Source organism: Lingula anatina, chromosome 7, assembly GCF_051362555.1.
Source record: "Lingula anatina isolate TDL-2025a chromosome 7, LinAna3.0, whole genome shotgun sequence".
Classification (NCBI taxonomy): Eukaryota; Metazoa; Brachiopoda; class Lingulata; order Lingulida; family Lingulidae; genus Lingula; species Lingula anatina.
Window position 1 is genome coordinate 13,447,343 of NC_141773.1, and position 17,242 is coordinate 13,464,584.

Consider the following 17,242-nt stretch of genomic DNA (forward strand, 5'->3'; position numbering starts at 1 on the left):
AGTTGACAACAGAGATAGGAAGATATGAAAAAGCACACAGAACACAATTATAAGTTAATGGAGCTGGGTAAAAAATGAACCACGTCTAAATTGAAATAGGTGGAAAAATTCAGAATTTGACTTTTTAAAGATTAAAAAAATGCGTATTGACGAGTGGGAATTCGTGAGTATAGAAAAGGTGTCAGAATGAAATAAAAGCATATATTCCACTGATATTGCAATGCAGCGCTTGCTTTTATTTCATATATGATATTTGTATGATGCACAAACAACTCCATTATGTTGAATGATACAGAGCTACACCATATATAGAAAGTGGGACAGCTGCCTATAACACTACACAATCAACAGAATGAAAAACACCATTCTCGATTCTCCACTACCTGTCTTGAGTTTATACTACCCTTCACCTGCGTACTGAATAATGGGCTCATTGATCCTTTGAGTCAATCGTTTTTTGTGCTATTTCAAAACAGAAATATATTTGCGTAGTTACAAATTAGGTCGGGTCGCAAGAAATGACCCGTTAACCAGAGGTAAACTGCAAGTTACTTCCTTGTTAGTTAACTAGCAGTGGGCCGGGTGGTTATTTTATCACCGACTGTCAAGATATCGAGGAAAGTTGATCTGGGGCACCATGGCGGTTTTATTAATTATAATAAGATTATTTGCATCAATTGCAGGTAAATATACTTACATGTATATACTCATTATTAAAGTAATCATTAATTGTAGTTATTATAGCATTCTGATAGTTTTTAAAAGCCTAAGTTAGTTACACCTTTGCCATGGAGTAGTAGAATAGGTGAAAATAACAGATGATGTATTGTATGCATGATTTAGCGAAACGCATGCTTATTGCGTCTTCACGCTATTTGACATATTGTTAAAAAATAATTCATTATACGAGACCTGACCCTATCAAGGTAATGTTTGTCCATAGATACCTCTCTACTCGCTATGTTGTAATGGTGGGGGGTTCTTAGATAACAAAACGACACAGTATCATGTGCAAATTAATTTGGGTAGTTTATAATGAATTCAACATCAGTTTCAGCAACGTCGAATACAACCACAACAATGGATACAACAGCAACGCCGAATACAACCACAACAATGGATACAACAGCAACGCCGAATATAACCACAACAATGGGTGTAACAACAGCAGCGTCGAATACAACCACAACAATGGGTGCAACAACAACAGCGTCGAATACAACCACAACAATGAGTACAACAACAACTGCAGCATCTGCAACAGCAATTACAACGACAGGTAAGACAACATTTGAAACAGCAACTATTTCAACTGTAACTAATACACAAATGATGGTATAAATATGTGCACAACTCCAGTAGTGTGTAATTTTGAAGACACATTAATGGAAACATAACATGACTGTACATGTAAATAAAGTATCTCCAGCTGATTAGAAACGTTACACGTTGAGCTTCTCTGTGAAATTTTAACATTATTATCATACTTCGATAGAACTCATCCTACCCCTTACATGGTAAACTCCCTAAGACCCCATTTCCGGAGATTAGATCGATCTACTTTAGATCGACCTAACTCCCTGGGGGTTCACGCTAAATAGCTGTCAGCCGAGCGGACACGAAAGTTAATTACCCCCTTACAGCTTGTAGCAGGCGGGACGGACATTTAAGCCGGATTATCTGACAGTAATCTAGTGAGACTCCCCGCGGGGATAGGTCGATCTAAAAGCTTTGGGAATACAGCCTAAGTTGGCAAAATAGACTTCGTCATATTTTCGTGCAATTGTGTTTATTCATTTATTCATTATTATTATTATTATTATTATTATTATTATTATTGTTCTTGTAGTTGTTGTTGTTTTCCCGATGTGATGATGCTAAGCTTTTAAAGCAAATCTGACTAAACATGTGACCTTCGTAGACCTTTCGAGCTATGACTTTTTTATTCATGAAAGTAAAGAAAAAGAATACTGATTGAAATGTTTTCTCCTCATTACTTTGCAGTTTTTCAAACACCGTTATTAATTGTGGTTGTCCTGGTCACTGTGTGTCATATTCTCATTTTAGGTATCATACTTATCAGTGTACTTGGTAGCTATGGGGTTGTGATCCTTATATCGGGTATCATCATGGTGGCTTGCTGCCAAAAGCGACGAGGGTAATAATAATGAGTATTGTGCCATTGTCGGAATGTTTTTTTTTTTATTTTTTTTATTTTATTTTATTTTATTATTTTTTTGTTAAGGAAACAAGATTATTTTTTATATTTTCTTTCTTTTTTAACCCACCGATTGTCTATGCAAACGTGCAGTTTAATCAGATATTTAAAAAAAGAACAAACAAAAATTAAAAATGTACAACATGTGTGTACACGTGCTTGATTTTGAAACATATACACGTCAAGTTGCGTTTTTAAGTACAAGTATCATGGAACACGATTAAGAGCAAAATTATTTCTGTCACAAGACTGTATATTGCATATGTTTGTTGCGCATTATTAGAGGTAACGCTTCTTTGAAAAAGATTCACTGATTACAGGCACCAACTAGAAGGGGCAGGAACAAGACGTTTTGACGCGGACGCTTGGTTGGAAAGAAAGCTTCGAGGTTTATCCGTGAAAAGTCAAAGATCTCTTGCTGCAGCAGACGACAACGGCCCGGAGCACGTGACATTTGGGAAACAAAAGAAGCAGGGGTCAGATCTTGGAGAGGAAAACATAGGCGGCGCCACGGTTGAGAACTTCCGTATGTCTTACGTTCCATTAAGTGACGAGACAAAGAGTCCTGGTAAGCCCGAACAAGGTCAATATTACAAATCGTTATTATGTCCAAAGCCCGAGGCAGGTTTTCGGAACCAAGCCTACGAGGACGTAGATATAATTGGGGCACCGCCTGCTAGAGGAGAGGGAGATGAAGGGATAGAAAAAGAAATTATGACAGACAAAACAAATGCTTCCATCAAAATCAATCAAGGCCGTGACTCGCCCATGTTGGAAAATGGTAAAGAGTCAAAAGACAGTGAAACGTCCAATGTAGACAATATAGATCAGCTGTATGCTCATCCGGTTAAGAAGTCAAAATCCAAGAAACTTCACGAATCGCCCATGGATGATCCAGCCCACACGACCGTAGAAGACAGACATGCAGAGGCAAGTGAACAAGCATACGAGAATACTGTATTAGGCGTAATGAACCCCAGCCCTGGGAGAAATGAGGACGACACACGAGAGAAAAACCCAACCGCAGGCAACGGTTCAAAACCAGAACCGGAAATGGACGAAGCACCAGAAGAAGTGATCATGCAAGAGAATGATCTGTATGAAATGACAGTGGTTGAAAACGGTAAATGATCTTCTGTGTGACATTTGTTATTACACACAAAGTGGTGAAGAGGCATGCAAGGGCATATTTCTATTTAGGTTTCATCCAATTGATATTTTACGTGACATTGAACCCTTAATTATCATATGTCAGTCTTGTCAATCGATTTTGTTCATTTATTCATTTATCTTTTATTATTATATTACATTGTTATTATTAACCATGCTATTATCATTCATGTTGCTGTAAATTGTTTGCTAATTTTAAACAATCAGTTGCTTTCATTTTGCAGAAGAAGTCCATTGAATGTTAAAAGTGGTCAAAACATAGCATCTCTACTATTTTGACTTTATTGGTCCACTCGAGAACATACTGTCAGTGGTCATTATAAACAAAGCAAAAAATATGCCTCTTAACTATATCATTTTATTTCATTTTCGAAACTAACATGCAACAGTTAAAGAGAGCTTTAATACGAAAGTAATACAATTGTAGATCTTAGCCTTAGGTTGTGGAACTACATGGTGCATTATTTGAATCAAATGTAATTGCACATTTTTAGAACGTTGTGACTAAATTCCACCAATACGAGTGCAGATCATGAACTGTGTCATTTAATCAATTTTTTTAGCACACACATTTATATGAAGTGTACATTACAGGTAGACACATATTTCTACCGTGTTAAATACGAGTAAGGTTTGTAGATGAAATTCAACTATACCTATCAATCCAAAAACCAATCGCTTTTCATAGTTATCGAAAGACTTGTCGCCATCCATGTAAGCTAGTTGGCCGTGTGTTAGTAGGACTCACATCATGAACCGCAGAAATACGAAATGAATGGAAAGATAAACAATATATACAGGATTTTCTTTAGTGCAAATGATTATTCAAGAGAACAGAATTTTACTAGTTTTCAAGTTTTACTGTTATGGAGATTGTTCTGTAAGCCAACGCTGCCGAAAAAGAGTAGTAATTCCGTAACTCGAAGTCCGCCAGTATCCAAGGTCGTTTCATTATCTGGTCAGTCCTAGAGCAAAATCCGAGGTCGCCCGTAATCTGTACAGGGAACAAACAGCAAACGTTTGGAAAAGCGCCATACTTGGTGTTGCATCAATTGCTTTGCTGCAGATTCAGAAATGTTACACTATTTTACCATTTCAGTTGAAGTTATTGGAAATTGACAGCTGAATTCCTTTCATCCTTTTTTTTTTTTTTTTTTTGTCACTTACTACCAAAAACACCCAACATACAATAAAACGTTATCCGTGCCACTAGGAACGTTGCTCACTGCATTTCTGGTAGCCCTGAAAAGACATATTGTACACATTTTCTCCATGCTATGTCAATCTCAATTGTAACTCACCATGGCTCTGTACTTGTGCTATTTATCTCGTGTGCGCATTTGGGACGAAGAAAGCCAAGGTATGTAGTGATTCACAGTCGGTTCACAAATTGTTTAAAATGTACTGTGTGTGAAATAGGCAAAATGTCACACTTATCAATGAACTTCCCGTAGGGAGTTCATCTCCCTTTTGAGTATTCAAGGCGGATAGACTTACCAACCAGATAGAAACTGCTTAACCGTTAATACTGAAGCCGATGGAACAGCACTTAAATAGTCATTGACCACGCCCGTCTGAAATAACCGCGAAAACAACAGGTTTTTAATTAGTCTGAATACCATTTCATTCGTCTATGTACATATATTGTATTGATAAACTGAATTTGCTTGACACGGTCTGTAAAATGGAATTAGTAAATTTGTGGTATTATTCCGCCTGCACAGTGTAAAGCAGCATTTTCAACAGAATGTAGCAAATTAAGACATGCTTCACGAAAAGGCAGGCGTTTGTTGGGTATTAGCTAAAAGTGCAAAAACGTTTTGAGTCTATTACGTAAGATGAAGACTTTCAGTGTTTTAGGGAAGATTGGCCAGGCTTAATATGAAGCTGGAAATTTTTCTTAGTGTCAGAATCAAGACAATTTAATGCATCTTAGACCCAATTTTCAAAACTAAGAGTAAGTATGAAGAATATAAAAAAACCCTACAATGATTCAATTATCATTGTTTTGTAAGATGCAAGGCAAAATACAACACATGGGCATTAATGAAAACTAATGTAAAATATCAGTACATGAGAGGCGATACGGTTGTACTTACCACATAAGCTGTCGCAAAGGAAGTTCCTGTAACGATTGAAATGCTAAGGATCAATAGGCACATCAATAGGCACATTAATAACAACATGGTGTGTGTGCGCTCGCACTTGTGTGTGAGTGTGTGTGTGTGTGTGTGTGTGTGTGTGAGAGAGAGAGAGAGAGAGAGAGAGAGAGAAAGAGAGAAATCAAAGCCATACATTATGTCATACATTGAAGTGATGCACTGAATATCTTACTTTGTGTGAAGAGAAAGCTGGGAAACTTACCGGATTTTGTGGTGGTTGCAGTTGGACCGAAACTGCTAGCACCTAAGATATCCACACCCTGGAAAAGGAGACATAGGCAAAGGAGCTAGCTACTGGAAAATACAGCGACACACACACACAAAACATAATTACTAAATAACGTAAATTTTATTTCAAGATTTTCGTAAAACATATCGTACTCGCCATTTTAAATTATATTTCTAAACCATGCAAGCTTCTAGAACAACAACCGAACTTACGGCTGCTAAGATATCAATGCATGTTCCGTAATTCGATATTGAACTTGGAAAAGCAAATTGGTTATCCACCGCGCCCACTACGATACTAAAAGAAAGGAAAAGAACAGAAGAACATCACCTCAAGCATCCTCAATGTCACTGGAATATAGGATGTGCTATATATATGGTAATCACATAATTGAATCATGTGGCGTGTTTGTTGCATAAGATACATACATGCGTGGATAAATAAGTGTGTCTTAAAATAGCCGCACGTGAGTTGTTGTTGTGTGTGTGTAAGCAAGGTGTTTAGATATTTAGATTTTTAAATTGTTTGTGAACTAAATTTACGTCCACCAGAAAGGCTTTGCTGTCACTGTCTGCCATATAACAGAATGATGAAAGAAGAAATTAAAAAGAGGTGTATAAGAAGCTTATACATACCTCTGTAAATCATTTAAGCGTACGAGAAAAAAAGGGTTTTACTTACGCTTCTGGTGCGCTTCCGGGCACAGTATTACATGAATCATAACCGCCATTTCCCGCTGCTCCTATGACTGGGATGTTCTGAAATAAAACAAAATGAGTAATGTAATTAAATATAAAAAGATGTTGATATTCTTTTGAATTCACACATGTACACGTGAAAAACCGAAAAAGCGTGAGAACCAGTACGTGTAGTAACATTATCATTATAACAGCCATGTCGTTATCAGGACGTTCTAAACCAGAAAATTTATGAAATATAAATAGAAAATTGTAATTTAATGTATATAAAATTCTTAAAATCCTTCCCAGACCTTGCTCTTTGTGATACTCAATAATAATAATAATAATAATAATAATAATAATAATAATAATAATAATAATAATCATGTCATTTATGATAAAAGCGCAGAATAAATACAGTCACTTATTATCCCAAAAAGTGTATGTCATATGTGTATACGCACAGCCTGTACTGCCTGTTCAATCGCATCTGCAGCAGCCTGGGAAGTCCCTCCCCCGGATAATGAAAGGCTGGAAGTTATAAAGACGAATATGAACTGGTCGCTTTACATCTTGTATCATTTACTTTATGTTTGTTGAACATGTTTTTTTTTTTTTTTTCACGAATACATGTACTATCGCTTTTACCTATTTTACTTATTTGGTTTCAATATACATTGCATATGGGCTTCAGCGAGCAAGAGCTTACTGAAACCGAACACTAGCCTACATAATGAGGGGAAAAAATGACGGGAGTGGACAATAAAACGCACTCTAAGGCAAAAGAAATAAGCAGGTGAAAAACTGTATTGTTGTCACAGAGACAGCGATTCATAGAGCAAAATGCAACTAAGGCAACGGCTTGGAAACTGTAACTAAGCGATTCTTTGGTTATATTAAATGTAGATAGAAGGCGGTAGAGGTCAAAACTGACTAACTACTCACTAATACTTAGAATCTGCCACTGTAGAGCTATTTGAGTGAAAGGGGCAATTGCTACGTCGTTTGTACAAAGGCACTTACTTGATGGTACATCTAATTCCTTGTTGTTGCCCGCAGTCAGTGATTGCGTACCCTATGGCGGTAACCAAATCACTAAAATGTAGAGGATGTTCTATAACATTTTTGTGGCCTCTTTAGATACTAGTAAGATGATAGAAAAGAGTAATTCTTATACCTAGAACCTAGTTGTGAATGGCTCATTTAGCTTAGTTTCTGCGTCAAGCTAAACTTTTGTCATGTTTTGTAATGTTTCACGGCATGTCACTTTTTGCTCGAGAGTTTTGCAAGTCAGAAAGTGTTTTAAAAGTACATTTCAATGATACAACAAACAATGTATTTATGCAAAGACCGAGTTTGAAATAGGAACAGAAATAGTAGTTTTTATTTCTCTTTAAAGCGTTATACTGCTTGTAATGAATTTTAAAACAACAGATTTTTCTTAAATGATATACCATAGGTGACGAATCCTATAAATGTCAAAGAGATATTACAATGACAGTGTAAAAAAGACATTAAAACTCTACTCAAGTAATGTAATATCATAATGGGGTTTATGAAACTTAAGGGCCGCATTTACAGCAACGGACTAATAACAGATTCGCCGATCAAACATAGCGGACTGACTTGAATGCTTGTCGCGTAATCCCCTCCGTAATCCTAGGGGATTATGTGGCAATTTTTTAAGTGGGTCGCCGTATTTGATCCGCGGACCTGTAAGTTCGCTGTTGTGAATGCGGTCATAGACTTACGACGTGAAACCGTTTCCCTGGCCATCCAGAATTCGAACCGAAACAAGGGTGGCTTTATTTGATGCGCCGTAAAGATTTCCAGCGATGGCACCTGGGTGTCAGAAAGAAAATATACAAAACATTTGGTTTGTGATTGTTGATAGAATCCTCCCCAAGGAGGTGAGAGCGACTATAGAGTGCAACAGGGCCAAAAATGACCAGGCTTCTCTGACGTAAATAAAAATGTCATTTAAAAATAAATAAATAAATAAAAATATATATGTATCACTTCAACCTTCGGGTTGCAATATTTCAATAAAGATTATTATTATTATTATTATTATTATTATTATTATTAGAATGAGTCATATTGATCAGGATGGATTTCACGAGAGATAATGGTACATGTATCTAGCATCAGTGCAGAAACGATAGACGTAGGTAATACGTAACAAGACACCTCTAAGCAGGTAATGTAACATATCTGTTAATACTTACTAAGGTAACTGAAGAATATATGTATGCACTGGTCATAAAGGCCGCATCCAGAACAAAGGACTGACCAGTCCGCGGATCAAATATGGTCGATCCACTTATGCTTGTTGCGTAAACCCCACATGGAATCTAATCAGTGTCTATTCAAGGATTAGACGATAAGTTTTTTTAAAAGTGTGTCGCCATATTTGATCCGCGGACTAGTTAGGCCACTGTTCTGAATGCGACCTAAGTCCTACTCACTTGCAACTAATGTGCCGTGATTAAACTGATCTTCCCCACTGGATGGCTGCGGATTGTCGTTTGTGTAACTCGGCTGGAGAGAGATTGAATTATTTTAAGAATTCATTATAAAACGACACGGAGTTTATAATTATGTTAAGACTTACAGTGTGCGCTAGACCTTTTTATAACAATATTTAATTTCTCGTAACTTAACCTTAATATGCGAAGGTGGGACGAGATTCTGTACAAAGCTATTGGTATTATGATTGATAAATATGGTTTCGAATTTTGAATGGCTGTGTTACCACTGAGAAGAATCTTTTAGCCATCTCCACGTAAGAGTCCATTCAAACGTAGAAAGTTTGCAAAAAAGGGACTATGGATTGTAAATTTGTCAACGGTTTTGGATACTGTCTACCTTGGTAATGGAATGGAATTTAGCTGAAATTTCCCAGGTAAATTAAATGTTTAGTATAAACAAGCTGACAATGTCTAGCGCCAAATGTGCCTCCAACTTCTATAACTACAGTACAAATGTACATAAAGTACAGGGCTCTCTTTTGCTTTTTGCGTATGCTACGATGAGTCTACGCACAACACATCCGCTTGTTGCACATGTGCATACATATAACTAGTAAAACAATAGAAATAAAGAAAATTGAATGTTTTCAATGCTTTATAAACTGAAACATTTTGATAAGTAACACTTTGTACTTTTCTTACTGCACTTCTACTCGATGTATTTATTTATTCTTTAAATCATTATTATTATTATTAAATGTAACAGTATTTCATAAATACAAAGGCGTTTGACTCTTACCCCCAATATCAGCCGACCTGTGAATTCATCATGGTCTTGTCGAACTCCACTACAACAAGTTATTGAAAAAATATTCACTAAGAGGACATAAATAACACATGATCCTTGGATTTACAGATCCGCGGATCAAATATGGCGGATCCTACATGAAAGAAAAGCCGACTAATCCTCTGATGGTCTCCCCGCCTTCACACGTGGCATTACACGGATCCCTGCAAGGACGGACGTGGAGACCATCAGCGAATTAGTCGGCTTTTCTTTCATGTAGGGTCCGCCATATTTGATCCGCGGATCATCTGTTGTGAATGCCCTCTTAATACATTATATATATATATATATATATATATATATATATATATATATATATATATATATATATATATATATATATATACCGGTATGTAGATGCATCAATGATAATGTCAATTAAAATTCTTAACAATATGTGTATCCATTCATTGTAATAATGTCATTAAAAACGCAAACTGGATTCTAAACCTGTACGAACTTAAGAAACCTTCCAAAGCAAAAGAAACCACACACCTGTCAACAACGTAGGTCCTTACGACTGCGCCGTCATTTCCTGAAAATGCCATTTACAACAATTAAGCTTACCACGTATAACATTATTTGGTGGCTCATGAGACTAATTTAGTAACCCCGTTCAGTCTCACCAACCCACCCCAATCACAGGAAAAAATTAACACCGGTTTCAGTTTTCTTGGAACCTTCAAGCAGATGCCAATATCACAAAGGGTGTCACTTTTTTCTTTCTCTGTTTCTTTCTTTTTCTTTTTTTTTTTTTCTTTTTTTTTTTTTTTTTGTGCAAATGTTAAAACGCATCACTACCAGTACATATATATATATATATTTGTTAACACATCCTATCTAGTTTAACTTACCCAGAGGACTGTATTTATTGTCCATAACGGCGGTTCGCTTGTCTAGACTGTCCTTACCCTATCACGGTTAAACAAAGTAATTGACAAAGTAATGCTTCAACGGTGGGGTTAATATAAAACTTTATTATCATCTTTATTGGCTCTAGCATAATTCTATACTAGAAAAGACATAATATACTGCAAAAATGGCAGATACTCATGAAGATATTTACATATACAGAAAACAAGTACGCTGTAAAGGCTTTGAACATGGAAGACTGCGAGACTCTCTCTCTCCCATCCCTCTCTCTCTTTCTCTCTCGATAGAAAATAATATAAGTAAGTTATATCAATAGGAAGGTAGATAGAGTATTGTGAATTTGTTTGATTTAATAAATAGCATTGGTTAGTTTTTACATAATTGTTTGTCTAACCCCACCGATCTTAATATATAAAAATGAATTAAAATTGACACATAAATATCATGAAATTTGAAAAAAAATTGAAAATGTGAAAATTAATAAAGAATTCCCCTCCAACTCCTCTTTTTATAAAACAAAATGGTATGAGAAACAAATAGCTAAAATGTCTTAAATATCTTTGTGTCAACTTACCCAGGAAGCAATGTTTGATTCTGTAGCGCAATACGCAGCGGCTGAAACTTGCACATCCTGTTCAATATAATCCACATCATTGAAATCCAGCACCTTCTCTATGGCACTGAAACCAATCAATCATATTTTGATCAAATTTTAAAGATTAAGCGATTTACTTAAATGTTCAACCTTGATTACTTATTACCATCTTGTTTTTTTAAAAGAAATCTTCCTGTTTAAGTTCAAGCCTCATATTGTATTCGGAGCAGTTTGTTTATCTGTTTAAAATACCTTAACATACCCCCCTGTATATAGAAGTCAATGCAATTTCGGCTATACATAGTATTCCACTGTGGTATTGAATAGTACATATATAAAACTGTATATACAAAACAACGGAAGTGATTCGTACCGTTTTTCCGCTCGGACCTTAAGGAATTTTTTCCTCCCCACTGTTGTTACTTTTTGCACTCCTGCAGCAAATATATTTTTGCTATTCTTTCGAATTGCATCTCCCATGTTAAGTACTGCCGCTCCAACTGCAAAAAATATTAGCCCAAAATCATACCTTTAAGGCTCAGTTTCGACTCTAGAAATGGACTCCTTGATAAGGGAAATGTTGATATAGATCGTTTTCAGTAAAATTTCATTTGTTGCAAAGTACATGTACATGATACACGTTTTAATCAGTTTGCCTTTGTCTTCGAGCAGAAACCAATCAGGCAGTCTACATTATATAGCATAGTCCAGTAGTTTAGGAATTAGATTTAAGAATAATGACATTTTAGCATAAACAAAAACCTTGATGCCGATGAAGATTAGCGTTCATAGTAACTGATATATAAGGCAATCTTAAAAAAGTCTTAACTTTGACCGTCAAATTCAAATGGTTGCACAAAAAATATTAACCATATGGTTTCATATTAACCTATGGATTTTTCCTGATGTTACACATCTTAAAACGTCTACCTCAAAAAGTAGATAGGTTTGATTATAATATTGTAAACAATGAGGGCTCTCATATCCCACCTATTGCGTTTTCTTTCAGTTTTATGATATAAGAGTGACCGTCTCCGGCGGGTTTCATCGCCATACGCAGCTTCTTTTTGACCATTGCTGGCTTTATCTTAATGCTAGCTGCACGGATTGAGGCGCCAGCTGGTGGCGAGGGTGCTCCCCCTGCGCCAAACAAACTATCGGGAAGCCAAGCTGAAAAGGAAGTAAATGAAACACTTGTTATGTATTGACATAAACTGTATAACTCTACAGTCAAACAAACTCTTTATTCCATTATATAGCACTAACTAAACCATTCAAAAACAATCTGGCAAAAGCTCTGCCATGAAAGTGGCATAAACTAGGTTGAAAGGATTAATGTAACTTGGTAAATTTCTGAATAATGGCGACGAATTTAGAATGATGATGATGAATGATAAAAAAGACATTGCTATTCACTGTTAGGACGCCAACGGACCTGGATTGTTGCCACCTTTGTTGCTGTTGTTGTTATTGTTATTGTTGTTGTTGTTGTTGTTGCCATTGGTTTTCTGTCCTCCATTCTTGTTGTTGAAGACGCGTTGGAACCAGTCGAAACCTTTCAAAATAGATACATACATAGTGATATAGTATAAAATAATCAGAAACTATATCAAATAAATAACCAAAACCCATAATTCTTCTCCACTACCGGGGTATTTAGTCAGTGGCATTTTTAATTTATAACATACATGTGTGCTAACTTAAATACCAAATTCAGTGCAATAAAAGTCAATTGCATTTAGAATTAAACCAATATCAATTATCACAATCAGGAAACTTTCCCTTGAATCCCAACAAAGAATTTTGATAATAAATAAGGGACTTACCATTGCTGCTGGGAGGGTTGTTGTTGTTGGTGGTGGTGGCAGTGGTGGTGGTTGCCGGTAGCAGCCACCAAGGACCACCTGCGTACAGATAAAAATAGAACTTATCGCATCGTTAGAGAGTATTATAAACGCCTTATTTAATATATGTACAAAACCTCATAGTAATTATATACTGTGTCTTTTTTCAATTAAGATATTTATAAATTTTTGAGAATATTTGGAAATCTTTAGAAAGTGTCAACGTATTAGTAACCTAGAATAATAAGTCGTCATTAGAATAATCCAGAACATCGCAATACCTTTATAATAGTTTACGCTAAGACAAGAAAAGATTAGATTAACTTACCGAAATTATTGTTGTTGTTGTTGTTATTGTTTGTGGTTCCTACCAACCACTGAGGCCAAAGGTTCACAGCCATCCCTGTTGAACAACAAAGACGTGGGTTTACTCATCTTTAACATCAAGTTTTCTTACTTTAAATTTTGACGAATAGAAACATTACCAGGATTTCGTCAGACAAAAGACAAATAGAATTATTATTTAATCAGGACAGATAAAGACTGTGCTCTGGGTCACCGTCTCCAAAGCGGTTTGGTAAAATCACATTTGTCTGATTTTTGCAAAGAAAATGATTACCTTGTGAAATCAAGCCAAGACATAGACAATACAGTGCCAGGGTCGTGTGACACAACATGGTGTGTTCTCGTTGTTTCTTTCACCTGTGAATTATATAAATACATTCATATATACAGCAGAACATGCGTATGTTTTACATTATCATCACAGCAGTGGGACATTTGGTTAGTGCATTCACCAGTGTCACGGGCAATTTAAATTCAGAAAAAAATATGCAAGTAGAGTTATGCGCCGCTGCTTCCAGCCGCCCTAATTAACCTTTGACCATCTGCAAGTACAGGGGTTTCCTGTTACCCTCCCCAGTAGCTAATTGTTTCTTGTTAGATACTCCCTTCCATCCCTTCCCCCATCGTCGACCTCCAGCGCCCAAAATTTGCTTTTGACTTGGCTTTAGTCAAATACATAAAGACTAAAAAACTCTTGAATCTGGGGAGTGGGGGAGGCCTACAGCACTTTTTCCTACAGCTTACGACACAGAATATTCACACCGCGTTATGGATTGGGGGTTTTATTCATGGATACCACATAATATAAATTTATAATGTGTAAGGTAGACTATAATCCTACTGATTCTGAAATTCTACTTTGTATTTGCAGTGTTTGTGTTGATATGAGCTAAATTATCTGATGAATGGAAATCTTGAAGACACTGAATCATGCAATAACGCGATATCCCAATATTGTGCAACTAGTTTTCCAAATATGAAGAGAACATCCAAATTAGTGTTACAGGGTATATGGTATGGTTGGACAATCAGTCGCAAATAAGGAACTTGAATAACCGCATACCGTGTCGCACGTCTTATTCAAATTATCCAAAAAATACCAGCTACTACTTAACCTGAATCTAGTCTTCTGCACAGAAAGCATTTCATACACTGCAACATTAGAAAAACATTATACAGAGTTTGATTGCTTTTTTATTAGAGCTGATGTCTTCCTTAACAGAAACGTACTCACCACGTCACGCTGCGTTTATGAGTGAAAATGACAATATAAAAGGTAGCTTGAAGTTTAATTGCTTGGTGGCGTCCATTTCCTCATTTTCGTAATACAACATAGTTTGCTGTGGTAAACGGGGTTTAACACAGGGGTAAAACATGAGGAAAGAATTGAGGAAAATTAAAAGACTCTCATTCCAATAAATAGCAATCAGAACATTTGATAATGATGCTCATTCTTACAATACACTAGACCCGCTGTATAAACATTTATTAAATCCTGCTTTAAATGTTAAAAGTATAATGTAAAAGGAATACAAATGTGAGCAATTATAACTTCAACATTTTAAATTGACAAAACGACACCATCCCTACGTGCACAAATACTAGTTACCTAGAGTAAGTTTCGTTCCGAACAACTTTTACAGATCAATTTGGCTTTGAAGCCATATCCAAGTAAGAGGGACTACATGTATACTGCATAATAATGATAATTATTCGCGCAATCATTCTGTAGCTTACCTTTTCTTTTAAATTGCTAGGTAAACTGTCACCTGATACACTGTACTTGTGGCATAAGGCTTAGGCCAAATGTCCACATCCAAGTTCACGGAGCACGATCCTTTTCAAATTTCAACACGTGGTGCTCAACTTATAAGTAATAACATTGGTTCTAATGTGTCCCCGCTTCATCCAAATATCCAGATTTATTCATTATTCTTTTCAAATAATACATTTCAGACCTACCAGTATTTGAAAAGGACAAATAAATATTCAAAGTGTGTCCATTTGATGAGAGTTTAATGTTAAAACTACATGTATGCTATATCTCTATACTAGATCTACATGTACAATACTGGATAGTACGTTCTGCCCTATGTATTACATAAACATAAAAAGCGCATTGTTTAGTTATACCCAGCATCAAAAATGATTTAATTGTTAAATTCTCGTCATTCAAAAGAATATTGCAAATCAGGTAGCAGTATAATAGATCAAAATTTTCACGGGTACCATGTCCCTTATGAACTCGGCGCAGTGCTGGTCCAGTGGAAAACAACGTGAATATTTTAATATAAAAGCCAATTGATACCGTAAATAAATCAGTTGATACTGTCCTGTGCGCTGTCTTCAGTTCCTTCGTAAGTAGCCTAATCTTTACAACAATTTTCTTTACAACACAGTGAACGAAATAACACATGGAAGAAGAAAAAGAAAGCCATCCTCACCTTTTGAAAAGCTGTGGAATTTCTGTCCACTAAACCAGGCTCAGAATCACCTGCCCTTCCTAGCCCCTTTTATGTCCCATAGTACCATTAATGTTCTTACCTGAATACAAGGTACATGTATATGCGGTGTGTAAAAAAGTTGGGGATATCGCACGTTTTTGACTTTATACATTATCACTTACGCAATGGTGTCGGCTTCACATTGCCATTTTAAAAACTACTACATTGTATCTTTTATTTCCATGGAAACAATAACTCGACCCTAAAGGTTTTTGAGGTAACGCCGTTGAAACTAACAGTCTACATTTCAAAATGAACCGAGTTTGTATTTCTAACTGCTGATCCTTGATATATGCTAATTTTATGAAACCTCCATCTTTGACAGTTTTCATCGTTTCTTTAGTCAAAGAAACTTAAGTGTCTCTTAACATGACCTTTTTAATGTTACCATTAAGCCATGTGAGTCGGTTTATAAATTTGGTTCTCGCCATCCGTGCTGTATATCAATATAGACATTAGGTCGGTTTATCACAAAGTAATTTTATCCCGAAAACAGTATTAACATTTAGACCCTAAATGGAACGTGCTTTTTAAGTTTAAGACATGCATGTATCCATATCAATCCAGTCAGATATTGCTTGGATCCAAGATGGGGATAACAGTACTACATGTACTACTGATTTATCTTGCGTCCAAGTAGAAACTTTGGTCTTAAGTTGAGCCAAGTTTGCAGGCTATAAAACTCTCTTGTCCAACCCGACCTCGATGCCGTCCTTTATATAGGCTTAGTGTAAGTTTCTTTTAAAAAGCAGCTGAGGCATGTTGCTTCATACAAACTGTGAAAATGCTGTACAACCCCCCACCCCCACCCCCACCCCTACACTGGACGACCTCATTTCTACGTCCTTTGTCCGACCATGAAACTGGCATCGCTGTGGTCGTAGACAGGAGGCACAAGCATCGCTTTGGTTGCAAAATGAAGGCTCAATGATCGGCATGTAAAGTTTGTTTTTTTTTTACTCTCAAACGGGACCGTACTACGGGACGCAGAAAGGTGCAAAGGGGGCTTTATACACCGCTCTGATACACCGCTCTGGCTCCAGTTTCTGTAGTAAAGACCAAGAGCTCCTGCTAACATGCTTCCCTGAAAACAGGTGCGTATTTTGTTGACGGTCTGCATGTCACTTTTTGACCTTTCAATTTATTTCTACATCTAACTTGCAAATGTGTAAAAATTTGAATAACTTGATAAATTAATACATAAAGAAATGAAGAAAAAATGAATAAACAGAGCAATAACTGTCTAAAATGAACAATTAAATAAATTAATAAATATGTATCATTTGCCACGAGAGTGGCTGCAA

General features: G+C 36.2%; 2 protein-coding genes across 3 annotated transcripts; one reads left to right on the forward strand and one right to left on the reverse strand.

The window, feature by feature from the left end:
• The first annotated feature begins 523 nt into the window (after positions 1-523).
• LOC106158944 (uncharacterized) lies at positions 524-3,593 on the forward strand. The gene is made up of 4 exons (XM_013535073.3): positions 524-683; positions 1,052-1,279; positions 2,068-2,158; positions 2,539-3,593. Exons 1-4 carry the CDS (start codon positions 638-640, stop codon positions 3,347-3,349), a joined length of 1,176 nt encoding a protein of 391 aa, XP_013390527.2. The 5' UTR covers positions 524-637; the 3' UTR covers positions 3,350-3,593.
• A 143-nt stretch (positions 3,594-3,736) lies between these two features.
• LOC106158943 (uncharacterized) lies at positions 3,737-15,988 on the reverse strand. Of its 2 annotated transcripts, XM_087018140.1 has the most exons (21): positions 15,879-15,988; positions 13,709-13,791; positions 13,418-13,492; positions 13,072-13,149; positions 12,681-12,800; positions 12,236-12,415; positions 11,619-11,745; positions 11,225-11,330; positions 10,632-10,689; positions 10,273-10,312; positions 9,730-9,778; positions 8,928-9,000; positions 8,211-8,301; positions 7,483-7,554; positions 6,924-6,990; positions 6,461-6,537; positions 5,992-6,076; positions 5,753-5,810; positions 5,488-5,513; positions 4,886-4,962; positions 3,737-4,630 (listed from the first exon to the last, which is right to left on the reverse strand). In XM_087018140.1, exons 2-21 carry the CDS (start codon positions 13,764-13,766, stop codon positions 4,555-4,557), a joined length of 1,593 nt encoding a protein of 530 aa, XP_086874266.1. In that variant the 5' UTR covers positions 13,767-13,791; positions 15,879-15,988; the 3' UTR covers positions 3,737-4,554. The 2 variants fall into 2 exon arrangements, with proteins under 2 accessions (XP_086874266.1, XP_086874267.1); XM_087018141.1 differs by lacking the exon at positions 4,886-4,962.
• Positions 15,989-17,242: the final 1,254 nt, after the last annotated feature.

Excerpts from the sequence above, each read along its gene's own strand:
- LOC106158944 (XM_013535073.3), top strand. The coding sequence starts at position 638 with ATGGCGGTTTTATTAATTATAATAAGATTATTTGCATCAATTGCAG. Across the intron at positions 1,280-2,067 it reads AACAGCAATTACAACGACAG|GTATCATACTTATCAGTGTA; the intron begins GTAAGACAACAT and ends TTCTCATTTTAG. Across the intron at positions 2,159-2,538 it reads TGCTGCCAAAAGCGACGAGG|GCACCAACTAGAAGGGGCAG; the intron begins GTAATAATAATG and ends CACTGATTACAG.
- LOC106158943 (XM_087018140.1), bottom strand. The coding sequence starts at position 13,766 with ATGTTGTGTCACACGACCCTGGCACTGTATTGTCTATGTCTTGGCTTG. Across the intron at positions 9,779-10,272 it reads AGGACCTACGTTGTTGACAG|TGGAGTTCGACAAGACCATG; the intron begins GTGTGTGGTTTC and ends AACTTGTTGTAG. Across the intron at positions 6,538-6,923 it reads TTGAACAGGCAGTACAGGCT|AACATCCCAGTCATAGGAGC; the intron begins GTGCGTATACAC and ends GTTTTATTTCAG.